At 49.5% G+C, this 26,912-nt stretch overlaps 8 protein-coding genes across 8 annotated transcripts; 4 read left to right on the forward strand and 4 right to left on the reverse strand.

Moving 5' to 3' along the window:
• Positions 1-533: 533 nt before the first annotated feature.
• Positions 534-2,808, reverse strand: RhiXN_11645 (glyoxal oxidase; the record flags this gene model as incomplete). Its single annotated transcript, XM_043331460.1, has 3 exons — positions 534-754; positions 806-2,680; positions 2,730-2,808. The coding sequence occupies 3 exons, from the start codon at positions 2,806-2,808 to the stop codon at positions 534-536; spliced, it is 2,175 nt and encodes a 724-aa protein (XP_043184970.1).
• Positions 2,809-3,196: 388 nt separating this feature from the next.
• RhiXN_11646 (glyoxylate pathway regulator) lies at positions 3,197-9,142 on the reverse strand (the record flags this gene model as incomplete). Its single annotated transcript, XM_043331461.1, has 15 exons — positions 3,197-3,535; positions 3,590-3,718; positions 3,775-3,978; positions 4,031-4,685; positions 4,739-5,150; positions 5,201-5,783; positions 5,833-6,576; positions 6,637-6,764; positions 6,818-7,145; positions 7,178-7,464; positions 8,334-8,537; positions 8,594-8,667; positions 8,728-8,888; positions 8,946-9,048; positions 9,102-9,142. The coding sequence occupies 15 exons, from the start codon at positions 9,140-9,142 to the stop codon at positions 3,197-3,199; spliced, it is 4,392 nt and encodes a 1,463-aa protein (XP_043184971.1).
• A 1,088-nt stretch (positions 9,143-10,230) lies between these two features.
• Positions 10,231-11,370, forward strand: RhiXN_11647 (RNA recognition motif domain-containing protein; the record flags this gene model as incomplete). Its single annotated transcript, XM_043331462.1, has 3 exons — positions 10,231-10,674; positions 10,920-11,054; positions 11,110-11,370. 3 exons carry the CDS (start codon positions 10,231-10,233, stop codon positions 11,368-11,370), a joined length of 840 nt encoding a protein of 279 aa, XP_043184972.1.
• Positions 11,371-11,990: 620 nt separating this feature from the next.
• RhiXN_11648 (RNA recognition motif domain-containing protein) lies at positions 11,991-13,748 on the forward strand (the record flags this gene model as incomplete). Its single annotated transcript, XM_043331463.1, has 6 exons — positions 11,991-12,380; positions 12,437-12,515; positions 12,566-12,818; positions 12,873-13,200; positions 13,253-13,355; positions 13,411-13,748. The coding sequence occupies 6 exons, from the start codon at positions 11,991-11,993 to the stop codon at positions 13,746-13,748; spliced, it is 1,491 nt and encodes a 496-aa protein (XP_043184973.1).
• A 416-nt stretch (positions 13,749-14,164) lies between these two features.
• RhiXN_11649 (histone acetyltransferase type B subunit 2) lies at positions 14,165-15,935 on the reverse strand (the record flags this gene model as incomplete). The annotated part of the gene is made up of 5 exons (XM_043331464.1): positions 14,165-14,308; positions 14,365-14,566; positions 14,631-15,297; positions 15,360-15,686; positions 15,734-15,935. 5 exons carry the CDS (start codon positions 15,933-15,935, stop codon positions 14,165-14,167), a joined length of 1,542 nt encoding a protein of 513 aa, XP_043184974.1.
• Positions 15,936-16,080: 145 nt separating this feature from the next.
• On the forward strand, positions 16,081-18,780 carry RhiXN_11650 (phosphoribosylformylglycinamidine synthase; the record flags this gene model as incomplete). Its single annotated transcript, XM_043331465.1, has 10 exons — positions 16,081-16,278; positions 16,334-16,400; positions 16,456-16,743; positions 16,797-17,042; positions 17,100-17,251; positions 17,301-17,439; positions 17,499-17,679; positions 17,734-18,005; positions 18,055-18,282; positions 18,308-18,780. 10 exons carry the CDS (start codon positions 16,081-16,083, stop codon positions 18,778-18,780), a joined length of 2,244 nt encoding a protein of 747 aa, XP_043184975.1.
• A 341-nt stretch (positions 18,781-19,121) lies between these two features.
• Positions 19,122-21,711, reverse strand: RhiXN_11651 (ankyrin repeats; the record flags this gene model as incomplete). The annotated part of the gene is made up of 11 exons (XM_043331466.1): positions 19,122-19,302; positions 19,367-19,599; positions 19,666-19,811; positions 19,864-19,950; positions 20,005-20,030; positions 20,081-20,208; positions 20,239-20,393; positions 20,452-20,581; positions 20,634-20,762; positions 20,815-21,531; positions 21,583-21,711. The coding sequence occupies 11 exons, from the start codon at positions 21,709-21,711 to the stop codon at positions 19,122-19,124; spliced, it is 2,061 nt and encodes a 686-aa protein (XP_043184976.1).
• A 1,398-nt stretch (positions 21,712-23,109) lies between these two features.
• Positions 23,110-25,587, forward strand: RhiXN_11652 (alpha/beta hydrolase family protein; the record flags this gene model as incomplete). The annotated part of the gene is made up of 14 exons (XM_043331467.1): positions 23,110-23,157; positions 23,223-23,354; positions 23,409-23,513; positions 23,563-23,660; positions 23,710-23,790; positions 23,854-24,208; positions 24,262-24,517; positions 24,574-24,665; positions 24,716-24,828; positions 24,879-25,016; positions 25,070-25,183; positions 25,237-25,251; positions 25,305-25,397; positions 25,452-25,587. The coding sequence occupies 14 exons, from the start codon at positions 23,110-23,112 to the stop codon at positions 25,585-25,587; spliced, it is 1,776 nt and encodes a 591-aa protein (XP_043184977.1).
• Between the last annotated feature and the right edge of the window lie 1,325 nt (positions 25,588-26,912).

The raw sequence follows: 26,912 nt of genomic DNA on the forward strand, positions 1-26,912 counted from the left end.
AGTAACAGGTGCCGAGGAATGCGGATAGGAGGAATTAATGCGAATGAGTATCGCAGAGGAGTAGACGGAATGCTGTGAGCTGATTGGGAAGTGACGACACGGGGCAGATTAAATATATACTGAAGCTGCTCTTTCATCCTGCGATAGCATCGCGGCGAACCCCACCTTGCGTGCGAAATGAGACTCGGGTCACGCTGAGTTGCCGGGTTCGAACCGCAAGAATTCGGTCAAACCGCTTCAGCTCAAACGCAAAGAATTATGACGATACGCCGAAGCAGGTCACTTGGCTGGATCCCCTTAGTTTTCATGCCACCAGACGGGAGTTGAGCAAAGAACCTAACGGCACTTGGGTATGACTGACGGAAAGGGGGTTTGAGTGGCAGCTGAGTACTTATCTCAACTCGCTTCGAGGGAACAAATAAACATACAAATACATCTATATTATTCATAGCACAAAATATCACTATGTGGGTATCCGTGCACCTAAAACAGGAGTCGAATCAGGTGGACGGGGATACCGAGCTGGGAGGTTTCTAAACCTGAATGCCGTTGCCGACCATCAACTTCCTCCCCACACTTGGAATACCATCGGCCAGGACGTAGATCCATGCTGGCCCAGGAGGATACACAGTTCCAGAAGGGGGTGAAGACACTGTCAAAGTACGACGGTCTGACGCGAGCTTACATTCCAACTCCACAAGGCGTGAATTCATATGCACCGAGTGCGTAACAAAGCCAAGATCCATGAGTGAAACTAGAAGAACAAACATTGGAATAGATACTCGAGTCAATGTATGATACTTACCCGTGATATTATTTGCCTCCTCTGTTAGTGTGATGTCCAACGTGAAGGATCCCATAAAGGCTATCTGGTCCGGCAATTTCACAATCCTTGGACGTGGTAAGGACATGTAATCCGGCTTTAGCCATTCTACCCTATATTCGGTTCCATACTTCACTGTCGAGACGTCAAGGTTGGGGTTGGATCCAGCAATCATAATGGAACCATCGGGGACGAGGGTTGCGACCGAGTGGTACAGTCTGGGTATGTCTGATGATGGCATCCCTTCAGTCGAAAACCGATGCCCAGCGGGCGCCTTGGGGTCATAGAGGACTGGGGTGAAAACAGGATCGTCCGCGTTAGAAGATCCAACTTGAAGTTTGACGTTTCCATAGCCAGCGATCCCTGTCCGGCCTCCGTTGACCACGACAGCCCGGCCATCAGGTAGAAGCACCGCGTCCGGCATGACACGGCGGTCCGGCATTTCTTCGACCTGCCACCCACCGGCTATCCCAGCTTCCGTAATAGTCATTCTGAAGCATTGGTTAGACGCTGGGTCTCGGGCAGACAATTTCGTTGGTAAAATACGGTCGCTTAGTGTGGAACCCCCACAAATTAGAACTTCGGGTTCGAAATTATTGCGGAACGTGAGTGGTAGTAGGAGTGCGGTTCCGGTCATTGGGTATGTTACACGGACCCCGTTAGGCAGAGGCGGAAGTTTGTGCTCGTGATTCGTTCTCCAATTGTACACCATCGCATCTTGGTTAGCAGCGACAAAAAGATGGCCATCTGGAAGCGTGAAGACGATCGGGAAAAGGTTTGAATTCAAGGTCTTGGCCAAGAAGTCAAGACGAACAACCCCTTTGTCTCCGGTGGGCTTGGGCGGAAAGAATTCCATAGTTGGATTATTAGTAGACGCGTTGTTCATCCATCCGCCTTTGGTAGAGCCGCCAATAATACCCACCGAACCGTCATCCAATCTTGAGACAGTCGGATACCAGCGAGAACTCGTCAAATGCAATTCTTTAGGGTGGTCGTACATATCACAGAGTGCGCCAGGACAAGGATTGAAGAGTCGCATTGCTTGTAGCCCGTTTTCGTCGCCAAAGTCAATGGGCCCGGTATCGTCCTCAACGATCGGGTTTCCCCCAACGTTAATCAAGGTGCCATTTCCAAGAAAGGAACCACCAGCACAGAAGGAATTACTCTTCATGTTCAGCGGGCGTACAGTGTGACGTTCCAAGTTGTATATGGCTCCCCACGCAGGGTGTCCTTCGACTATCAATGGGTTGTGTTCCACTTTATCGATGACGATAACTTCGGTATCCGAAATGACTGCAACCTGCATGGCTGCAACACCGGTTTGTCCCCTCTGTTCAAGTCTCCACCTGGGTCGTGCGCTTGAAGATACGGGTTCAGCCCGAGGCTTATTAGAGTTGGCACCCGTAGATCCAGAAGTAACCACAAAAGCGTCCACATCAATTTCAAGACCGTCATTCTGGATTGTCAATATATGCTCGCCTTCATCCAAATGTGAAAGCCCAAACAATCTTTGCTTCACAAAAGTCTTCTTGGACCAAAGGCTAGTAGCTCCGGTAAGAGTACCGTCAATGAAGACACGGGGTGATCCATGCCGACGTGAAGTCTTTCCAAACCACTGAATACCGGTCCCCCTAAATTTGACCGTCACGTTTGCTCCAAGAGTGTTCGAGACATGCATTGATCCACCAACAAATGCAGAATCGTTGGCGATTTTCCATGCGGTGTGGGGTAGGTATCGTATAGATTTGTGATTGTCATCTAGGGAAACAGAGCCCTCTGGAACAAAATAGGGGGTGAATGTACCGCACGCAAGCGAGTGCTGGTGTGGAGGCATCTTTTGTCCATTCCACGCCGAATCTACACCATAGGGTTAGCGTGGCTCCCGCGAAAGTTTGAGCAGCGTTACTTTTGGATGCACAGGCATGGATATCCTTATGTGGGCCAGCCAAAACCGCTGCCGCGCCGAAAAGGAGAAGTGCACGCATAACAATTAAAGGGGAAACGTATTATATAGGCGATAATTAAGAGTAGAGACCGTGAAATAAGTAATATATGAATATACGAGGTATATGGAAGTCGACGTCGGGTTCAAGGACTATACTTCGACCCCTGTTGAGAAGAAGCCCGCTATTTGAAATAAATAATCGGTTGGAGTTTAACAAATGTGTTGGATTTCAAGGTAGGGCTAAAGAACACATAAATATCTGATACGTATACATCATAGCAAACGACCACAGTAGAGCGAACAACCCGTTATAGAAAAACAAGAAAACACATTAGCCGATCCTTAGATCAATGTAGATTATGACAAAAAACAATAACAGAGAAACACGTGTCGGATGTCGTCGAATCGTAAACAAATCGTGGCCGCAATCAATAGGCTTCAGGGAGAGGAAAGTCGGGTGTTGGATAGTCGGTATACTCCGTTTCGGCATCAAGGAATCGTCTAAGTCGTGCGATCTGCGAACACAGAAACCTAATGAGGTCGGCGAGAGCAAGTGAGTAAGCGACGCAGCTCGGTGGCAACAATGGGCGATCAAAGACGTACATGCTAATCATCTGCAATCGAATATCGATGTGCAGTTTAAGAAGTGCCTTGCAGGTGGACAATGCCTGTGCGCGCGTAGTGGTAAACATCTGGCGCTCGAGTCCACACCGCTGGATTTCGTCAATTAGTTCGCTAAATTCGCTGCTCCATCCGAGGACCCCCAGCTACAAAAATAACCGGTTTAATACTTGGTAAACTGTGACGTGCCGATGTCTTACCTGCCCAAAGTGCCTGAACCTAGTATGAAGGGCATCTGGAGCGTTCTTCAAAGCCTTGATGATCAGCTCGTTGCGCTCGATAACGTCAGGGGTGGGAACATATAGCGCGCCAGTTCGGTCAATCGATCCCTAAGAAAAACGGCGATAAGACGATAGAACGAGTTGCTAAAAATACCACAACTTACTCGACTACTGGAAGTTCGACTACCCGAGGGTTGGACCTTGTGCCAGTCCTTGACTGGGTCCACCTTGGATCTGGAGGATTTCGATGAACCGGAGGCAGCAGACCCTGATCTGTGTTCGGCCATATTGTTATTACTCGGCTGATGTTCACTATCTTCGGCGCGTGTTGAATCTCGGTTGATATAATCTTGATACTCGTTCAAGAACTGCCAAAATTCGTTGGTGGTGGAAACTCGAAGCAGATTGTTGGCCGCTGACGATGGCTCCGAGGCACAGTCCAAATTTGATTATCGGATGCGGCTTGATCTTTGTGTTGTGAGATAATAGAGTCTCGAACCTGGATGGAGTGAATAGAATCTCTTCTATGAACTTGTAGCGAGTCTCGTCGTAATGTAAGTGAGTCCCTGTGTGATTTGATAGACTCTCTATACGAGCGATTCGAGTCTTTTCGGCTCCTACGGTATTGACCTGAATCCCTTCTGGAGGTGGAGTACAAGTCCTTTCTTCCCTGAGTTGGCGACCGGCGCTTAGGGTGGCTTGGCCCAGCCGCGGAGCGCCGTCGTCTCGAATAGAGTAAGCTTCCTCGACAGAATCACGCCGTTCCGAGAGTTGGCGTATAGACGCAGCGGACTGATAAGATGTAGTACGCCGGGGAAGGGGTGCCTTTAAAATGGGCGTAGCCGAAGGGATACGTATCGGGGGTACAGGAGATGGCGCCCTTGGGGTTGAAGACGCCCGGGTGGGTGAAGGGGACGCGTGCGAGTGTTGGGCGAACAGGAGGGGTCCCAGACAGGGTCCCAGGAGGTGGGATTGGCGTGATGGACGTGGAACGGGCCACTGGGGAAGCGGTCTGAAAGGAAGGTTTTCGAAAATTCCAATTGGACGAGCGGCACTCGTACTTCCTGCCCTCTGCCTAGCTCTGGGCGTAAGGTGTTGTGGTAAAGGAGGAACGGGTGGTGCTTTCACACCCGGCGAAGCCGGTGATCGAGTGGTAGAAGGGGAAGCAGACAAATAGACGTAACTCTCGAGTCAGGCTCCCAATCCGATTGATCGCCATTAGCACCACGCATCACAACAGGGAGGGGGTGCTCATCACGTATGGGCTCTCCGGGGGATCTCGACCTTGGTCTCGCCCGTAAGTGTTTGGGTGTTGCTGGATGGGTGGATGCGCCACCAGCAGATGTAGGAGAAGGAAGATATTCTTCGCGATCCGAGTCTTCATCAGCACCCGTTTCGGTTAGGTAATGATACGCTTGGTCCTCTCCGTCACTCTTGATTGTATGGTCAGGGGGTTCCGGCCACGCGCTGTTCAGCAGTGTATCCAAAGAACGGGAAGGCGCCGAAGAGGCTGGGCCGGTACTACTCCCGGCCACACTTTCTGTAGATTCTTGCCGACTTCGAAATTGTTTTCTCGATAGGGCGCTGTACGAAGTTGGAGGGATGCGAGATGTTTTCGATTTACTTCCTGGCTATGTTTGCGGCGTAGCTTTGCCGGTGACCTGCGATCTGAGGTAGTTAAAGCATGAATGGTACTCGATGAGAGACTCGCAACACGGCTTGTCGCTCCGGAAAGTGGCGGTTGTAAATATAATGAATAGGGGGGATCGGATTGAGAACCCGTCTCATCTGCAGGCTCGGAAAAGCCGGGTAGCCTGGAGGATATGCTACTTGCGCGCTCGTCATATGGAGCAGCCGCGGAGCCGGGGTTGTTGGCACGATCATGGTACTCGCTGAGGCTAATGCCACTTGCATAAGGACTTCGAATGAGTTCAGGAGGGTACCAAACCAATGATAATATGCGCGAGGTCTCCGTCGGACTAGTTTCCACGACCGGCGAAAGATTCTCAGGAGGAGGGGAAATATGGGGCGTAGCTAGTGGTGTTGCGAGAGCTGGGAGAGCCGGAAGTGGTGGTTCAGGTAGTTCAGATGGAGAAGAACGGTGTGTATGCTGCGTGATCCAAGCGATAAAAGGAGTCGGAGGCGTAAAACGATCTTGTTTTTTACTTTTAGTCTGTTACATGGGATTAGACATGGATTCAAACCAATGGATTAGTACTTACCGAATCTGATTTCTTAAGTAAATCCCGAAGCGACCCAGTTCTAGCCCTCTTCTCTCTTAATTTTTTCCTGAAAAGCGATGGTGAACGAGAGCGCGGAGGTGTCGGGAGGTTCCTTGATGAGTTTTCCTGGACGGGTTGGTCTGCTGGTTCGGGTAGTACGGGATCGTGTTCGGCATCGATTGGACGTCGGTCTAGGAGTGGCCCTAATCTGTTAGCGCAAGCTGGTCGGCTTGGGGTGATCTTTGACGGGTGAAGAAAGAAGCTTACACTGATCAATACGGGCTCACCTCCAATGGGCTCCTCAGAAGGCGACCGAACAGGAAGAGGCTTATCGTACATTCTGGCAGACGACCTCGGTCCCACCGCTCGGCCACGTTCGCTCGAATGTGTACTGCTACTTTCGGGGGGAACATCTGTATCTGCAACTTCCAGAGCTCTTGCCGCTGGAACGGGACTAGAGGGTGGGGATATCTGGGCCACACCCTGCGTAATTGACTGCGCTACATTACTACTATCAACCCTGTCTGTCGTTCGGATGGACCCCGAGTTCGCTCTGCGGCCACCAATTCTGAATCGTGAAGATCTGATAGAACTGGATGATGGTTTGATATCCTCTCCCCCAACCAACAGTGCAGTGAGCCTTTCAGTTGATTTGTTCTTGAACCTGGTGAAGGCTGAACCACCATTAGTGGAATCATTCCGTGCGCCTGATCCTTGGGAGGAGACGGGTCCCGACGCTCTGTCCTGCAAGCATAATAGAAATATAAATTACAGTGATTATACGGTCTTAGTGATCATATAAACCTTCTGCTCCTTAGGGGCCGGTGAGCGCTTGTCCGCCCACCGAGAAAAGAAACCAATCAGTGATGGCCGAATGTTGGGCTTAGTACGATCGTGAGATATCGAAGACACTGAAGATGTCGCCAGGCCGGCTGGTCAAGTGTGAGTGGAAAGTGCATTACATGGGCCACCAGCGGACACATACCAGCAACAGGTGAGAGCGGGCGTGCGACTTGGAGTGATTCGACCGCTGGTTCAGAAAGGATTGGCTGGGAGGGGGGCTCGATTGACTGTGGCTCTAGGTCTATCTCGGGGATCTTCTCGAGCTCTGATCTGCCGTCGTCGTCGTCTGCGTGTGATCGCGCTGGCTGAAAAGTATCGGGGGCAGTGTCTGGGTGGGAGTAGACTGATTCTGACGTAATCGAATCGAAGGATCGTTGGGCGTGTAAGAGCAATGCCTCGGTTGCTCTCTCGAGTACTTGGAAAACCTCGGGCTGGGCAGGTGGGTCGAGAGAGGCGTGGCAACAGTGGAGCTGGTGGCGGATGAAGAAGCAAAAGTGGACACAGAGGGAGAAGGAGTATAAGGCCTGAGCTGAGATATAGACTGTTCGGATTTGAACCCTTCAGGGGAGCAGACCCCAAGGGCGCTAGATGGCTCCCAGTCCTTGTCGGGGAATGGAGGCTGGGCAGGCGGGCGAATGACCAGCGCCGGAGGATCCCTCGCGTTGCGCGAGGAGTTAGAGTCGGTTATGGGCGACGTGGTGGAAAGAAAAAGGTTGAAATTGCTCTCTACGAGCGACGGGAGATCCAGGTGCGCGAGGCGGACTGATGTACCTGCAACGCGCGAGGTTCCTGCATGTTATACCTTCGGTACGGCACCCCACCCATGCATCATCCATGTGTATCGTACCCCAAGATCATAACACCCTTTGTGTATCCCGTCGAATCCGAACTCGTGGTCACCACGTTTTGGAGTGGCTATCATCAAAGGCTATGATGGACAAAAGAGGAAAGAAACAAAGTATTAGTCACGTGTAATTGGTTAGCAATCCTCGTTGATATCAAACTTGCCACATACTTGGACTGTCCCCACAAGTCTCAGCACGCCGTGTCCTTCAGAATCACGGTAACATCAGTCTAATTAAATTTTAATATACGCTAAACCGAGGCGCAGTAATTTGAGGCACTCAGCCTTCACAGAAGTATAACCAGCGACTCGCAAATTCGTTTGTCAATAAGTCTAGAAAACAACAACAGAGTTGAAATTTGATCATTTCCCAATCGATTGTGATCACCAGAAGTTCGGAACTACGCAGCGATAGGCAGCCCCCCTTTTGATTTGTCGGGAATTCTGGCTAAATGGCAAGGTTTGGAGGGTTAAACATGCGCCCGCATGGTGAATAGGGGGTGTACCTGTGACCCACGCTTTACTACTTAAGTGACCCTCTCAGCTGCACTAGGACAACTGTGAAATGACTCGCTTCGATCCCCTATGGCGTTACAATCTCGATCGACTACTGGGATCTACCTCTCAGATTTTATCAACGACAGCCCGAAGATCATTTGGACAAAACATTATTAATATGAGTACTATAGCATTATATACAGAATCAAATCATCCCAACAACGAGAGTGGTGTGAAAGTCACATCATGAAGAAGGAACCCGTCGTTTAGTACTTGACCTGCACTTGGTTGCCGGTGGGCAGGTCGAAGAAGGCACCTTGCTTGGTCCACAAGCCGGCGGCACCGCAGTAGTAGGCAACAGCAGCAGTCAGGATACCGAAACCACCGGACGCCTTGAGGACCTTTTCCTGCTCACGGAAGGCACCAATCATAACAAGGAGGAAAGTCATAAAGATCGAGCACCAGAGGGTGGTGATCGCAATCGAGCTACGGAGGGAACCGACAATCATGATAACCGAGACTGGGTGAAAAGAGTAAGTTGCCGATTTACTATGAAGCTAGATATATGCGTCTTACAGATGAAGAAGGCAGTGAAGAAGACACCGAGAGCGTCGTTTCCTTCTCCAGTGCCAGCATACGCATCAGCAATTCTAGGTTGTATTACGTTAAGTATCATGCGCTGGGACGATTTAAGCTTTGGTAACACTCACCCAGACCCAGGCCAGTAGATGGCACCAACAGCGAGGTAGAAACCGCCAAGCATAGAGAACATAGTTGCCGCAAAAGTGTTTCCAGTCACAAACTCCCACATCCCGGCAAGGAATTGTGTCAGGCCACCAACAGCAAGGGCCATGGCCAATGACAAGTTAGTCTGGACCCAAATTGAGCTTATGTAATAGTGGTATATGCATCCTTAAAGTTCACTTACGACGTAAACATGGCGAGCCTGTACAAGGAAGAGCGAGACGATCCAAGTGGTTGTTGCAAATGAGAGCAAACCTAAAGGTGCGGGGTTCGCAATGCGGCGGTTGCTGAGGATAGTATATTAGCAATATATAAATGATAGTATTGTATATGCGCTTACTAGGTGGGGAAACCAGGTTGAGACTTCTCGATGTCAGACATGGTAGTGTTCGTCAATAGAGGGTTAATAAGTGGAATGTAAGGTATTAGCGGGACTACGCTAAAGGGCTGTAAGTCGTAAGAGAGAAGAGGACCTGGTAGGCTGGCTCACTACTCCACTCTTGTTATATACTATTTTTGTTCTTGTAGGTTTACCTCGTACTTTCTGCCGGTGGGAACTGCTCAAACCCCGAGATGTTGGCTCCCCGGCTCAGTTGATTGTCGGCTCACCGCGACGGACCGGTATCTCAGCTTGGAAGCAACTTGAATGTCAAGTGTCACTCAAGCGCGGCCAGCTCTCGGGTGAGATTGGAGGCAGAAGCACAACTGGCCGCGACTGAACGGAAGTAGTACGTCATAGCGCGAGTGAGATTTATAGCTCGTAGATCTTGGTGGAACAGAAGTTATGCATAGAGGAACGAAGCCTTCTGTGCCGGTAATTCAAACCGCGTCCTGCGGGGTCGGCTCATAGAGAATCTTTAGAGGGATATTCAAAGGCCGAACTTGTGTCAGATTGTTATTTTCGGGCTAAGGGGGGGGGTGCAACTTGGAGAATTCTTGGGTATTGGCCCTCAGCTGGAGACGAATCGTCCCTACAGTTCGAAGCGACTGCTGGGTCACCGGACCTTACGAGAAGGCTACTCGCCTCCCATGTTCGTGAGCTCAGTTAGCTCAAACAGCAGGAATAATGCCTTGCTTCAAATTCGGTCGTCTTGTAAACCCGAGGCACGCCCGTTAGAAGGCTTGTTGGGGATCGAGTAGGTATTGTGTGTTTCCGAGGGACGCAAAGCTCGTAGTAGTTGTCAGGTAGTGTTGGTCGAGTCGAGGAGAGATCCGAGAGATTCAAATCGTGGCTTGATAATAATTGACTGACCCTGAAAATCATGTCCATTTGGATTATCTCAACACTAAACAGATGTGGTTCGTCCTGGCTGAGCATAGCGCGCTTGTTTCTTTGCTCACCACGTGATCACATGGCTCGTCAATTTTTGATTATTATGTCTACGACCATTGGCTTCTCGGCGGAGTTGATCTCCAATCTCTTATCCTGAACCTGGGGCTTGCTTCTCAATTCTACTATTTAGGAACTCATGCCGTCTGAACCAAAACTTACAAAAAAGCAAAAGAAAGCCATCGCCTTTCGAGAACGGAGAGGAAAGGGTCACTCAAAGCCCGTTGACGGAGAACCCGCCGATGTTCCCGAGCCTGAGGTGCAAGATGGACAAGAAAAGACTTTCGATGAGCAAGCGCTTGATCAATCCGAGACAGCTGTGCGCAGCTTGGGCGATAGGAAACGAAAACGAACGCTAGAGGAAGATGATCAAGCCCTGGAGACGAATGAAAGTCAGGGAGGCACCAACGGCGTATCGCCCAAGGCAAAGCCTAAGAAAAGAAAAACGGTCAAGACTACCGATGACTCGAGTGGAAACGAGGCCGCGGGCGGAGATGCGAAATTAAAGCGATTTATCTTATTCGTTGGTGGGTCTTTTGCGGCTGACTTCCACTACTTTGGGCGCAACAATAACCATACACAGGTAATTTACCATATTCCATATCAAAAGAACAGATTTTGGAGCATTTTAGTGAATGCAGTGCGTAACTGGTTTCATCTGCTATCTACTATGATGACATCTTACATCTCTCATATCAAACAGAACCGGCGCCATCCATAAGACTTCTTACGCCCAAATCTCGTAACGGCAAACCACAAACCGCTGTACAGGCTGCTAAGAGCAAGGGTTGTGCATTTCTCGAATTTTCCTCTCATAGTGCCATGCAGGTCGCGATTCGGAAACACCATAGCGAACTGGCAGGGCGACGCATCAATGTTGAGCTGACTGCTGGAGGCGGCGGAAACAGTGATCAACGGAAAGAAAAGCTCCGGACGCGTAATCATACATTGAATGAACAACGGGTGCGTCTATCAATGTCTGATGTTTTGATCCAATGCATTCTGATTAACATCTCAGAAAAGGGGCGCTGAGCGTCAGGCCGCCAAGAACACTGGAAATGATGACATAGGAAATTCACAGTCGAGATTACCTACCCGGCACTCGACTACCTCCGGACAAATCGAGACAACTAATCGACCTAAAACTTGGTCTATTCCAAACTCCGAGGACGAAAAATTAAGCACGAGAAAAACACGAGGGAAGAGCAAGGGCGCTAATGCAGTGCAACGTAAAAGTTCATGGACACCTAGTGGGGCTAATGCTATCAAAGTCGGCTAAAATATAGTAAGCAAGTTCTAGTGTACGAACTGCTTTGTGTCGTACCTCGTGGGATAGGCACCATGCACGTTTCGTACGCTCTCAATCTCCCGTTTCCCGTACCAATGTCTATCTAGGGTAATTTGATCCATGAAAACCCGTGTCGACGAGGAGAGCTGTACATGGAGCCCGTTATGTTGTACTTCTTGATAATCTTACTTGATGTGATTTCACTATGTTAGGGGCTTGATGGTATCAGAATGAGTCACTATGCTTTGAGATTCGCCGCCCGCTATATGCGTATTGCGTTTGTCATGGGTTTGCCTCAACTTATCTAGTATTCCAGACACGATCTAAGTGTGTCTTGCTCCTCCAACAATCCTGATTATCTCGCATGTTTGCTCATCTATATCTACACGTTTAGGCCAAGCGCGTCGAAGATCCCAATTAGGTGAAAAGATGAGCAATGGCAATTCTTTCGCCAGTGGACATAGCCCGAGCCCTTGACCTATAACAGCACCCTCGCGCTAGTCTTTTTACGCCACGATTCTCTCATAAATCTGCCCTTCATTCTCTTATATCTAGAAGGATCCGGACTTATACAAGCTATGAAATCCCGCAGTAGCTCAAGTCAAAACGGCATGAGACTCACTGGAAGGTCCCAATCATCTACATCCCCGTACTCTCGCCTTTCAGGATCGGATACTGTATCTAAGATATACTGCGACGATCAATTCGATCAAGAGCAGGACTGTGCCACCAAGTGCCCACCACCTCGAACTCGGAACTTGACAGACGCATTCTTCCAAGGGAGCGCACCCCTGTTCAGCGACGCTTTCTTGCAGTCCCCGCTAGATATAGGTTCCTTTAGTACGTCTGGCTTAGTTTCAGTAGACGGGTACCAGGATAGTGACCCCTTGAACGAAGACTCAAGCTGGTGCTCACCCCTGCCGCCCACCACCATGTCTGTACCTACTCTACATTCGAGCTCTCAGGTGTCCTTTAGCGCTTCACCCAGTATTGAGTCTGGTGTAAGTTATTGAAACAGCCGAACTGATCTGGTGGCTAACCCGTAAGTTGCATATAGAACATGACGAGCAACAGGTCCAGGCAAGTGGTGTCAAAGAGGTCTCAAGGGTCGTCATCACGACGCCCAACCCCTGAAGGTATGTGCTCGATCGCCTCGATCAAGCAAATTCTGATAGATTTCCCTCAGATTTTAGATCGATGGTCCTTTGCCCTCATGAACACGAAGCACAGATCCACGACTATGTTGGGACTGATTCAAAGTACACTCTCGCCAAGAATTACGCAGGAATAATGGTTCGATCAAGTGTCAAATCGCATGACATGCGAGCCAAAATGCATGAAGTCTCTCAGGCACTTGACTCAATCAACCTCTTCCTAAGATTCCTACTAGATTATGAGGGGCTGAGATCCGAACAAAAGGGGTGTGTGAGCTTGAGAATGTAAGTTGGCCTTATTAGCACTTTCGATTGGACCTATACTGAAAGTTGCTGCAGCTGCTTCGGCGCCTTGACTGCTTTGTTGGGGGATTTCAGCCAGGGAAACTGTGTAGAACTGTCTGCGAGCGACCCCAACGCCCCAGTCGTTTCGAGAGAGTACCTATCACAGTTTAGGGACTATAGCCCGGAACTCGGTGAAATATTACGAAGACTTTCTGAAAGGCTTGAAAAGAGCATAAACTTGTATCGTCATCGACGTTCACCTTCATGTTCTCTCGTGACAAAATTCCAAGAAATGTGGGAGACTCTGGAGGTTTGGAACAAGTATCTTATGGACGATACTTTCGCGACCCCTTCTCGGATCGCTTCCGATTGGCTTCGAAATGTGAGCAACTATTATAGCAGCCATTAGGCTCGTTTCTGATTCATCCCATTAGCACCCAAACCAAGTCGACAACAGACGCCGCAATCAAGCATATAACGAGCAGACCTCTCCGAACCTCTCGGACAATAGCCGCCCATCTCCGACAAACTATGACCGTGAGTGACTATCAAGCTATGATATAAGCACTCTTGGGCTTATTTTTATCATTAGTAAACTACCTATCTCCTATGAGTGCATACGCTGAAGTCATCCACTCACCTCGGGGCAATGGACGCTCGGCCAGGACAGATGGTTCGTTTTCCTACGAGCCCGAAAGCCTATTCAAGGCCAGCACATCGGCGACTGCAGATGGCGTTACCTATTTTAGTTCTGCTAATATGTCTTCCGGATCTATGCCATTCGATGCTTCTGGAAACCTATATCGTACTCCAAGCGCTCTAGGACAAACCCTAAACTTCACTCCTATTACGGGCGACTTTATGGCTTATGCTCACCAGAGCCACTCACATAATGCAAGACAGTACCCGGGCACAGGTTCAGGTTACTAAGGTTATTCAATGATCATGAGCTAGATATGATCTCTCCTACGGTGTTACTGTATAAAAGCGCTGCGCAGGTAGCACCTCTAGGTGACAGTGCCGCCCGCATGGCCTTGAACACAGTACGCTCGGGTGAAGGCCACGATCGCGCATATCTCCTTAGAACCTTTCGCTTCTTGACTATTTATCCACCTTGTGTTCTACTGAGATTAAGACATAGCCCTGTTTTCAGTAGTGTATAAGCTTGTGTCGCCCGAATGTATTGTTGTGATCTATAACCATTGCTTGTGTAGTCGTCTTTGGTGGCGTCTCGTTTGTAAATTCTACTCTTTATAGACGACGTGTGGTTATATCCTATAATGTATACAATGTATTGGTTTCCAAACAACAAATAGCTTTTTACTTCAAGGAACGTAGCCGGTAAATCAAACGGAAATAGTTTTGAAGACGTTGAACCCAGTATATGCGGTGCTAATGAGACATCCTGGAATTTGGGGATGCCAGTGAATCTCCTTCACATCCGACTGACCTTGATGAACGAATAACAACTGAGATGGAACATCCTTAAGCTGAAACCAGAATAGTATCAGCGCCAGACCATCAGTCTAACCATCAATATACACACCTTTTGACCATTGGCAGTATGGATTTCTTTCGTTCCAACTTCGTCTTCGTCCTGTTCGACCGAGAGGTCCCACAACGTAACCTGATCATCAGACCCAGAGGCCGAAAAGATAGAATCTTCAGAAGGATGCCATTCTATCGATGTGATGGGCGCTGTGTGCCAGCTAAAATGGGCCACAGGTGACGGAGGATTCGATGACGCTCTGGTTAGGTCGGGTCAGATGAGATGTCTTCATCAAAATAATATTAGCAGATAGATGAGCGTACTCCTTTAGGTTCCTTAGGTCCCAAATCTTAATCCCTCCTTCATCTCCACCGGTTGCAAGCAAGTAACTGGTCCCCCGGTTCCAGCTCATCACATTCACGTCGCTTTCGTGCGCTTTTTGGATCTGAGCCGCGCTCTTTTTGCCTTTGGCACGAACATCCCATACCCGAACGCTCTTGTCTGACGAACATGATGAAAATACAGTTGCTTCGCTTGGGGACCATTGTATATCCTCGACCGGCGCTGTATGACTCGTAAAGGGTGCTTGGGCGGTTGTAAAGCCCGACTGAGTCGCAGTTGTCAGGAAAATCCGCCCATCAAGGTCCCCAGAAAGTAGCCGTACACCTCCGATTTGAGTGCCCCAGTCAAGCCCGAAACCTTCGGTACGACCGTGTTGATTAACTGTATGCACAGGTTTGGATGCTTGTGATTTTTGGAGGGTATACCCTGGAACATCCAGACTTTCCATGAGGGGTCTTATATCCCAGATATGGACTTTTCCAGTTTCGGCCCAGGTAGCTGCATAGTACGGAGTGGTCACGGATGACAGGGAAGTAATTGGCTGGGCCCGGACGCGGTTGACTCCGCCTGGATGAGGAATAGAGCGGTATTCCAGAATAGCGTCCTCTTCTTCTTCATCGTCCTCGTCATCGGAAGCGTCCGAATCGGCTTTATTCAGCATATGCGTCAGCGACAATCTAAAGTTGGAAATACGGAAACTCACAACGCACCATCGTCCTTTTGAGTTTTGCACATACGGCTCATCTTCATCACCACAACCTCATTTTTGGATGAGACGTCCGCTTGGGTTCCCGTTACGACATAAGATGTTGCAGGATATGTTTGTCGGTTGTCACCGAGATTGTCACGAAGTATGTCGAACGATAAGCACGGCCAGGTCACATTCATCTGATGCAGCATCTCATATACTGATTGGTCCGCTTCCAATACTTCATCCTCTGCGAGTTTATGGGATCCAGGTAAATAGACATCTGGAGCTGCGGGAACTTCGTCTTCGTCTTCAGCTGCCTGGGTGACGTCCTCGTCCACCTCCATTTCTAATAAAGCTTAATGTCTAGTTAATAGATAAAATAAGTCAGCTTACTTGAATCATCATCCTCGTTATTTTCGCCTCCATCCACGACCTCTCCGTCACTCTCCAACTCATCCTCCCATTCGTCTTCGAATTCGCCCATCTCATCTATGGAAATGGACCTTCGGGGAGCGTCATTGCCCGTTGCCGGTACTTTTGAATATGCTTGACCCTCATTCTCAGCGGCATTTTCCGTAGCAGGTCTCTTAGCCATTGTCCTAAAGTCAGATTAAGGAAGGGGTAAAGTGGTCGGCGATAAGGTGCGATGTATCGGCGCCTAACAAAAAATTTGCCCACTAAAAACGCCCCATCTCGGCGCTTAGCTCATATCCAGGTTCATCACTTCATCCACCATCGCCATGTCCGACTTGAACATTCTCATTGTCGGGGGAGGAGGTCGCGAACACGCACTCGCGTGGCGACTCGAAAGGTCACCTCGGGTCCGTAAAATTTTTATCGCTCCGGGAAATGGAGGTACCCAAACCCAGAAAACAACGAATATCTCCATTGGAGCGGGTGATTTCGAGGGACTGAAGAAGTTTGCTTTGGAAAACGATGTATGTAAACCTATCCGTAATGTAATATGGAAACTGAGCGCTTGAATAAGTTTAGGTGAACCTCGTTTTGCCAGGCCCAGAACAACCGTTAGTCGATGGGATTGAAACCGTCTTTAGGAAGGGTGCGTAGCCAAATCCATTGAGCATTCGTAGTACCTCCAACGTCATCCTATGTAGCCGGAATACCAGTATTTGGTCCATCTCAACAGGCGGCTCAAATGGAGGGCTCCAAAGCCTTCTCCAAAGACTTTATGTGCCGACATAACATTCCGACTGCAGCATATCGGACATTCAAGTCCTCCCGGTTTGACGAAGCTCTCGCATACGCCAAGACCTGTGGATTTAAGGTAGTTCTCAAAGCAAGTGGGCTTGCCGCCGGAAAGGGAGTTCTCTTGCCTCAAACAGACGCTGAAATCGAAGCTGGGTTGAGAGAGATTATGTTGGATCAGGCTTTCGGAAGCGCTGGTACGATATGAAGGGACCTTGTTTATGCGCCGAAAACTTATTGTATTTTGTAGGAGACGAAGTGGTAATTGAAGAGTGCCTTACTGGGCCCGAAATATCTGTTCTCGCTTTCTCAGATGGGTACACCATTATTCCTCTTCCTGCTGCTCAGGACCATAAGAGGATTGGAGAGGGCGACACGGGCCCAAACACAGGAGGAATGGGAGCATATGCCCCCGCCCCAGTGGCGACGCCTGATGTCATGTCATTGATTATGAAGGAGACGTTGCAGCCTACGATTGATGGAATGCGTAGAGATGGTAATTTACGCCTCACTTAAATTGATCGTTTTGTGGTACTCACCGTAAATCTACTAGGTTTCCCATTCGTTGGGATGCTTTTTACTGGGTTCATACTCACGTCCTCTGGTCCCAAGGTCCTCGAGTACAACGTCCGTTTCGGCGATCCTGAGACTGAAGCTTTAATGTTACTCCTCTCGGATGACACTGACCTTGCCGAGGTGTTGTTGGTGAGTTCCAGCCTATTTTACATATTTTTAGTGTTTACGTCACTTTCAGGCGTGCGTCGAACACCGATTGGATAGCGTAAAGATTTCTGCACGCCCTGGAGTTGCTGTCTCTGTGATCTTGGCTTCTAAGGGATACCCTGGCAGCTATCCCAAGGGCAGGGCCATTACCACAGGATCGGTCCCAGAGAGTGAGTTTCGCGATGCTTTCTGCCAACCTTTCTTTTGTTAAGACTATCCCTGCTCGTAGACACTGTTATATTCCATGCTGGGACATCCAAAAAAGACTCCCAAGTTGTGACTTCTGGTGGACGAGTAATCGCAGTCGCTGCCTACGGCGAGACCATCCGCGACGCATTAGACAAAGCGTACAAAGGAGTGGATGCAGTTGAGTTTGAAGGCAAAACTTTCAGGCGAGATATAGCGCACAGGTAGGACGCATATATCCGACCCCTTTCTTCACTTATATCAAAACATAACAATAGGGCGCTGGCTCCACAAAACGGGTCCGGTCTCACATACGCCCAAGCTGGTGTTTCAGTCGATGCAGGAAACGCGCTTGTTGAAGCCATCAAGCCTTATACTCGTCAAACTCGCCGGGCGGGTGCCGATGGTTCGCTCGGTGGATTTGGAGGCGTATTTGACTTGAAAGCTGCTGGGTTTGGCGGGATGCGCGACCCTGTGTTAGTTAGTGGAACTGATGGCGTTGGTACCAAGTTGAGAATCGCCCTCGACTCTGGAGTACACGATACCGTTGGTATGGCTCTTGCCATCCTACATGGAATTAACGCTGATATATTATCTAGGAATTGATCTTGTCGCGATGTCGGTCAACGACCTTGTGGTCCAAGGAGCCGAACCTCTCTACTTCCTAGATTACTATGGGTGCAGCAAATTGGATGTTCCCGTAGCTGCACAAGTGATCAAAGGCATCGCCGACGGTTGCTTGGAGGCCGGATGTGCACTCATCGGAGGCGAGACTGCTGAAATGCCGGGCATGTATCATGAAGGCAAGCGCTTCCTCCTGTATCTCGGTTTAGCGTCTTACATCATGAACAGGGGACTATGATCTCGCTGGATTTGCTGTCGGAGTAGTTGACCGACACTTACTTCTCCCCAAGCCAAATATTGCTCCTGGAGATGTCATTCTCGGCCTTGCTTCATCAGGCATTCACTCCAACGGTTTCTCTCTTGTTCGCAAAATCATCGCCCGCGCCGGCCTGAGCTATTCTTCTCCCTGCCCATGGGACTTTTCGAAAAACCTTGGATCTTCGCTCCTGACACCTACCAAAATATACATCAAACCATTGCTCCCTGCCGTTCGGGCTTCTGCTCTGAAAGGGTTGGCGCATATAACCGGCGGAGGCTTTGTCGAAAATATCCCACGAGTTTTGCCAAAGGGTACCGCTGCGCGTATCGACGTGTCGACATATCCTTACCCCCCGGTTTTCCGGTGGCTCGCGAAGAAGGGGGCGTGGAGCCGCTCGAGATGGCGCGGACATTCAACTGCGGGATCGGTATGGTTATCATAGTCGAAAAGAAGATGTTGAGAGGGCGAAAGGATTGATTGATGGAGAAGTGTACCAGATTGGCGAGGTTGTGAGTGGGGAAGGGTAGAGCTGGTTGGTCTGGATGCATGGCTGTAAATGAGGAAATACTTAATATACATGTAAATCTAAGGTGAATAAAAAAATGAATTATTTTGATTCAGGTCCGACCCAACCATCGATTTATCCTATGGATATTTCTCAGCATGTGCTATCGATGCGCAATTGTAAGCACTTCGTTTCGAGTTTTGGTATCACATATATTATATTATTTCATCAAAGCAGGCAACATTTACTTCTCAAAGCCAAATAAGATACAAACTTCCTTACACACCCTCACTCATCCTCACAGGCTCGTACCCTCTCGATACGGCTCCCTGACCCATCATAGCTCTCAACCGCCCCATCAACTTGCCGCCTCCTGCACCCGAGTTCCAATCCTCGTGATCATCCCCTCGTCTCCTCTTAGCCTCTAGGAAGCCCTCGGGTGGGACATCCCACACATTCCTATAATCCACCCGAGTGTCTTTCCCGCGGTCCAAAAGTCTGTGCAGTTGCCACAACACCCAACGAAAACGGGTTTCGCGCCGATTTGGCGCGTTTGAGGCCCTCGCCGGCTCGGAATTTGGTATATCGCTCGAGTCCGGTCAAAGACATGACGGCAGATACGATACCTCCACAGCATCCTCCTAGTTTGTGCTTATGACCATGACCCCGGCACGTGTGAATGACTGTGGTTGTGTGAATGACCATGTTGCTCCGAGAGACTGGTTCCGCCCTTTCCGCCCATGAATCCGTATCGTCCTAGGTTGGAGACTTCAGCGTGGTCATTGTCGCGTGATTTGCCATAGTTGGCCGGCTAAGAATGACTGTCCAGGAAAGTTGGAGAGTGGCCCATAGGGCGAGCGATAGGATGAATGTATGTGCGGCAGTCAGGGCGCAGAGTTCGGTTGGGAGGATGCAGGAGGGTGAAGGTGGACGAGTGGGAGTTGGAGTCTGTGTATCTAATGCGAAGTCTACGTCGGGTTAGCCAGGTGTTATTCATATAGGAAATAAGAAATCACTTACATTGCCAGGTTAAATAATTGAACCAGAAGATGCCAGATACAAGTGTCGAAACAAAGATTATGAATTGTCGGTGGTTATTCACTCCCACTATTAATATCGCCTTAGTATACGCGCTTGGACAGAACAACTATATCTACTTACCACAATTCCACACCCAGGGGCAATGGCTACATCCTCAATTAGGCTCGTTCAAAAGCAAGGGCAGAGTAGAACTTACTGGTCAAACCTTGCGACGCACTTGTCACATACTCGACAGTGTTTTGATCTGAGGGGTTTTCTAGCCATGCAGGTGATGCAGAACGTTTGGCCGTTGAGTTTTCCCTCTCCCGCAAGTTTTTCTATGATCTGTAATCCAAGACGTTAGCGGAAATCAACAGGAGTAAGAGGACAACTTGCAGCTTTCATTTCCCCCGCGCTCCCAGGTCGGGCACATGTCCCAGGGTCAAGAGTGATAGAGCGGAAGAAGTTGTATGCACATAAAGACGCGGATACGAAGTATAGGAGGTGAGCTAGTGAATGATCTGGAAGAGCTAAATAACCGTGTTCGCTTTAGTATAACTTGGTTGAGATGGGGCGAGCGTGACGTACCATGCACGAGGATGGTTGCCCACCCCCAAGTTACCCAGACCAAACTACCAAGGATGATTCCAGCAAAGTAAGGCGAGCCGGTTAGCGGCTCGGAATAAGACTGGTGGTTCAGAAGGACACGGGAGATGATCTGGAGGCGTAATTAGGCAAAAGGTTGATTGGCAAAGGAACGATAATCTTACATGATGCATTCCAAAGAATTCAGCCATGGCGAGCGGGATGCCAGAGTACCAGGGTAGCATGTCAATAGTTTTGAATATGAGATAGAGGAAGGCGGTGGGCGTAAGTAAGACAGCGAGTTTCGTGTTTCGCTGGAAGAACGATCAGCATGATTTGATTTGGCGAATCGGTTAGGATACCCACTTCATTGAGTGGCTTGGCACTTTTCCTTCCATCTTCTTCGAACCCTCCCTCTTCAAGCGCTTTTCGCCATGCACCAATGCTCTTGAGTTCAACAGCCATATCTCGCGCAGTCTTCCCGTCTTGACTTCGAGCATTAAGGTCGGCTCCTGATTCGACCAAGCGCCTGATACACATTCTATTCCCTCGTACGACGGACCAATGCAGTGGAGTAAGGCCGACGGCATCCACTGCCGAAACCTTCGCGCCATGCTTCAGTAACAAGTCGACCGATAGAGCATCGCCTTGGTAAGCAGCCCACATGAGCGCAGTGTGTCCAGCACTATCCTGCGAGTCGATAGGAACTTTGTCCAAATGCTGAAGCATGTAGAGAACAGCCATGACTCCACTAGAGTGTGTGACGAGATGAAGAGTATTGTATCCCTGCGCGTCGCAGATCGAGGGGTCCGCGCCATGCTGAAGGAGCAATTGGATAATATAGATGTATCCATTGCGTGCGGCCCATTGCAAGGGTGTGCTAACGAGTTCACCTCCGACAGCATCGACTTCTGCACCTGCCTGGATGAGATATTCGCATGCTGCCAGTTGGGCATTGATCGCCGCCCAGTGTAACGGCGTTACGTTTTGTGAATCACGATCTGCGGCACTCGCCAATCCTCGACTGATCAGCGACTGCAAGAGAGGTACGTCTCCCCTCTGTGCAGCCAAAAAGATGTTTGTCTACAAGACAGTTAGTCACATGGTCATGGGTAATCCAAGATTGGGGCGCACCTCATCCCCTTCTTCAGGCACTTGGATCGTCGCCGTTGGGTTGTGAGCAACGTCAGCCGCGCTGGCGTTGTCTGCAGTTACCGCTGTCACTGCTGTCCCCTTGCTCGAGAAACCGGCAAGCTCGCTCATGGTTGTCTAGTTTGCTTCGGAATTGGGGAAGCCGAGCCACGTACAGTAACGTTAGTTCACGTGAGTCGCACAGCCACGCCAGGGGAAGCGGATGAACTTTGATAAATCGACCCAATTATAGTTCCGAGCTTAATGTCGCGCGCCCAACGACGAATCTATCTCCGGTTGCACCAGACCTATTACATTTTGTTCAGAGTGAGCACTTTATCTTCAGTGCTTGTCGTTCAACTTGCTCGTGAACTACTTTATATTCTATACCTCGTCTCTGGTCCTCTCATGATACACTGCCGCCGGCATCTGACGTGATCTTGACATACCGCGATCGTAGGAACTCCGAGGGCCGACAAACGTGCACCTGGCTTTCGGCTGCGAGGTCAGTTTCCAAATCACTTCATCCCTCATGTCATGAATATGACTGTCACAGTACTCATACACCTACACATATATATTGATCCCACACGAAGTAACCGAATAGATATGCATCCTTCATAGCCCCCTGTGTCACGCCGTGCTACATCATCTTATTGAACCTCTTTCGTTTACAGCTGGACTACTAGCACTCATGTACAAGAACCCAGACCGATACACTTGACTTGGAAACATCTCTTGCATTTCATCTACTACAGTCGCTTCTGTAAGGAGCTGGCTGACCTCGTTCAGTGCCAAGATAGAAAGTCTTCGTTAATGTGCGCGCGATAGGTTAGCCAGTGTCTTATACGCTTCTGAAGCCCCATTTCACACTTCGTTGAAGCCCGGGACGAACCGGTATGAAACTGAAGTGATGGATCAGGATTGCCGGCGAACGGTCCTTATACGATACAACAATCACAACCATCCACGACGAACCCCCTGAGTTAGGAGCAGCTTTGGATGGGATCAGAACCCCATCATCTCCAGACATAACCATACGCGACAACGAAGGAAAGTAATGTGTGGCTGCTATCCTAATTTAGTTGTAAGTCTTTCGGCTATGTCGTGCACATGGATTGGAGGGACGGTGAGACCATCACATTCAGTAGCAAAAGCAATTTCATCAACAGAGGCATGACGTACATGAGGTACATATATTGCCAATCGGCAAAATTGAGAATGGTTACATCGCCGTGGACCGCGTTGCAGCCATCACTCAACACTGCGGAAGTGCTTCTTCGGACTTCATATAGCTCCACTTATGGAAAGGATACATGGGAATGCTTATGTTAAACCCACGGCGAGGCCTATGACCGTCGATCGGGTGACCCTCGCTGTGCTAAAGTAGCACCCAGCTCCACAGCCAACAATAGCTCCCAATTGACTATTGCCTACGCCAAGCAAATGGCGAGGACGGAGGCAGGAAAAGTGAACATATAAAACCGACATGCTAAGCTTCAGACTTCGTATCAAGTCAAGCTTTGTACTATGTGGAACCAGCTCACCATCGCAAGCGCTGCCCTATGGGGACTAACCGTCAGTTTATACTCTTTCAGTCCTACATCCCCCAGCCACCCGTCTGACATCTTTCTGTCCTTCAGATATCCGCTGTCAAGGCTACCTATGCGCCTACGATTCACTCGCGACAGAGCTCTAACGCGAGCACTATCTCATGGTCTGCATGTCCTGATAGCAGCAACACGCAGTGCGCGATCTTTGACGTTCCTATGGACGTATGTCCTGCTCTTTTCCGTTTTCGTACGTCTTCATCAGCATGTTGAATGTAGTACACGAATCCGGAGAACGGCAAGACGGTGTCGATATTCATGCGCAAGTATGCTGCCACGGCTCCGGAAGACCAGCGACTGGGATCGATTCTGGTCAACCCAGGCGTACGTTCCACGTCTACCACTTGCCTCTGTATACTTACTATCGTACCAGGGTCCTGGAGGGTCGGGGACGGCCTATCTCGCAATCCGAGGAGAAGATATAAGCATAATGGTTGACGGCAGATACGATATTATTAGCTTCGACCCTAGGTACGCTCACTATAACTCCGGCAATAGTTGTACTAAACATCCATCGCAGAGGCGTAAACCTCACCGGGCCGCCCACCGCATGTTATGATACCGAATACAAGTTTGCTCAGAGGATGTATCAACTTAATGCGTAAGTCAAGTAGCCAGGCATGAATAGCGTGTACTTGTTTTACTCAAAACCATGGTATAACAGACAAGAAGCACCGTTCCCGCATATCGGCGGTGCAGGCGAGATCGCCCATGTCGCAAAGCTCTCCGCCATCCAGTCCACCCATCCAAAAGCATGCACTGAGAACGGAAACCATGACATGCTTACGAACTCGGGGACTGTCGCCGTTGCGAAAGACATGGAGAGGATCGTCCAGGCTCTAGGCGAGGATGGGTTAAACTTCCTTGGGTATTCCTATGGGTCTATTCTAGGTGCTACGTTCGCTGCCATGCGACCGCATCTCGTGAAGCGCATGGTGCTGGACGGCATCTCGGATGCAGAGGTATACTACAAAAATGTCCTTGAGTGGGGGAGAACATGTATACAAGATACTCACAAGGTTTGCCCAGTCTGACGATAGCCCCTCGAGCCATGTCTGATATAGACCCACAGACGATCGCAGGCTTTGTGTCTACGTGCATCGAAGCCGGGCCAACAGAGTGCGCGCTGGCTTCAAGGAAGGACAACAAGACCGAGACAGTGGAAGGTCTGACGAAGCGGATCGACGCGCTGTACACGAAGCTGGGAAAGGAGCCGCTGGTTGTTGGGGACTCGGTGACTGGGCCTGGTATCATACAAGCCAACAGCGTGCAGTCTGTGGTATTTTCCTATGCATATACCCCCGTATTGTGGAAACAGCTAGCCACAGGTAGGTAACATACAATGTGATAGGGTGGCCACGGCTGGGCTAATACGTCGAGCCAGAGCTCGCCCTTTTGGAGCAAGGGGATGGACGTGATTTTTATCCCCTACTTAATAGCTTTATTTATGGGGTTTTACCGGAACCTTACACACAGGTCGAGCTTTTACTTCTATCGGTTATATGCAACACTTATCATTTGTTCAGAACGTATTCAACCGCTCGATGCAAAGGTTAGGTGGGACCGGGGAGGCACAGTATCCGGTGCTATGTGGTGACTCTCCACGACTAAACGTTACGGTCGAAGAGTATGCCGACTAGTATGTTTCTAGATCAGGCTTGCTATGCCTCGGCTTACAAGAGTTTATAGCTTTCGTGACATGGGAAAGAATAACTCCACGGGTGAGCCAGTGGCACTCATAGTAGGGGGATGTCGCGACTGGCCGTTTCGCGCAACCGAGAGATATACGGGCCCGTGGTCTGTCGACAAGGGACTCAATAAGACAAGGTACAGCATCGATTTTTTCCTTCTCTGGCGTGCATATACCTATGTTTTTGCAGATTCCCGATCTTGCTTGTTAGCACGGATGCGGATCCTGTGACACCACTGCCATCGGCACTAAAGATGAACCGGGCATTTGGGAGCGAGTCTAGCACTTTATTGATTCAACACGGGTAAGCCCTCTTGCCGAACTACGCTGTTAAATAATTTTTCATGTAATTTTAAGGTTCGGACATCCCTCGTAAGTGGAATTTGAATAATAAAGACATCCCGACTAGAATCTTGATTTCTTAGGTATTCGCACCCGTCTCTCTGCACGGTCAAAAACGTTCACGACTACTTTGTCAACGGCATTGTACCCAAGAACGGAACTCACTGCACGTCAGAGTACGTACCATGTACTTGCTTCTTTCCTTCTACTGAGATTCGACTGTAACCCAGGCCGGGGTATATCTACCCAACGAACAGCACACGGTCGAAGCGCTCAGCGCTGAGCAAGCGAGATGCCAAGCTGCTGGAAGCTGTGGAGAGGCTGGGGCTGAGACATGCTAAGTCTGGAATGATACCTGGTATCTGAAGGAAGTGGTGACAGAGCGAATCGAGTGACCTACAAGTCGAGCCTTCAAACAGGTTGTATAGTAATATGCAATTATAATAAGACTCCGTGTAATATGAATGCGCCGCCGTACAACGCCTTACTGGGCCCCGGGCCGGCATACAAATAAGGTGAAGGGAGAAGTACGAGTACAATAAATCAAAGGGAAAACGCGCATATGACCAGGACCGGCAGACGGATGGGGGTGGGGGTCGGAGAGGCGGTACGCTGAACCAGGGTATCACCAAGGCCAAGCCACGGAGCGAGCTGGGTGGGGAGCCAAACCGCACCGTATGCCCGTATAAGAGGTGCGGACGGGTGGGGCTCGCGGGAAAAAAGGGGAAATGTGTAAGGGAAAATTCTCCTGCGAGCACGTTGTGCTTGTCGTACGTAGTACGAAAGAGAAGGAACATGGGGCGCAAGCGCCGAACCGAAGTATTACAAACGGTGCGCAAACACCACACACACCGAGTGGTACAGGTATATGCTTCGGCCTGGTCGGCTCAGTATAAATTTTGCGTCCTCCACAGACTCCGTCGCAAAACTCCAGATACTCAATACGTCACGTACGGTTCGAGTTTGTTTCCAAACAATGAACACAGGGAAGATCCAGATAGCCATGCATGCATTGGCTTATCCGATGTTGAGTATCTCCTGGAACATCTTGTTCGTATCGCTATCTGGGAAGTACCCGAACGCAGCTCTCACTTGCACGGTGGGAGTTCCAAACATAAGGACGCTCTGTGAGGCAACAAGATACTCAAGATTTGTACGCTCCTTCAAGTTGAATTCGGTCTAAGAGCCAGCGTAATTCGCAATGGTGCTTAGTACCCATACCAATATGTACCAATACATCAGTTTATTGACAGTTTAAATAGTGCTGGAAGTGATTATTTATCAAGCATCATGATAAATTTTAGCGTCTTGCTTGTATATGTTTGTGGCCTTGGCGGTGGTCTAACGCCCGGCCAGAGGCTGGCCGCAACGTAAGAAGGCGCATATATTTGATTTTTCCTTTCTCCTTTTCTCTTTCTCTGCCGTCTCCGAGCGTTTTATCCTGTCTCCGCACTTGTCCCGCCTGACTTTCCTCCTATTTATAAACCGCTACGCAGAGCCCAAATCCTCAGCCACCACAACCGCGCGACTGAGTTTTATTTGATTCCTTTCCTCGCCAGATGTTATACCGGCCGAATAGACGGTCCCTTACACGTTCAGACCTCGTACTCGCTCCCCCCGTGGGATATACAAGTGAGATCCGCCCCTCCCGTCAGTGTTACCTGGCTCTCGTTCTCAGCGCGCTACTCACG

The sequence above is a fragment of the Rhizoctonia solani genome, chromosome 12, assembly GCF_016906535.1.
Source record: "Rhizoctonia solani chromosome 12, complete sequence".
NCBI lineage: Eukaryota > Fungi > Basidiomycota > Agaricomycetes > Cantharellales > Ceratobasidiaceae > Rhizoctonia > Rhizoctonia solani.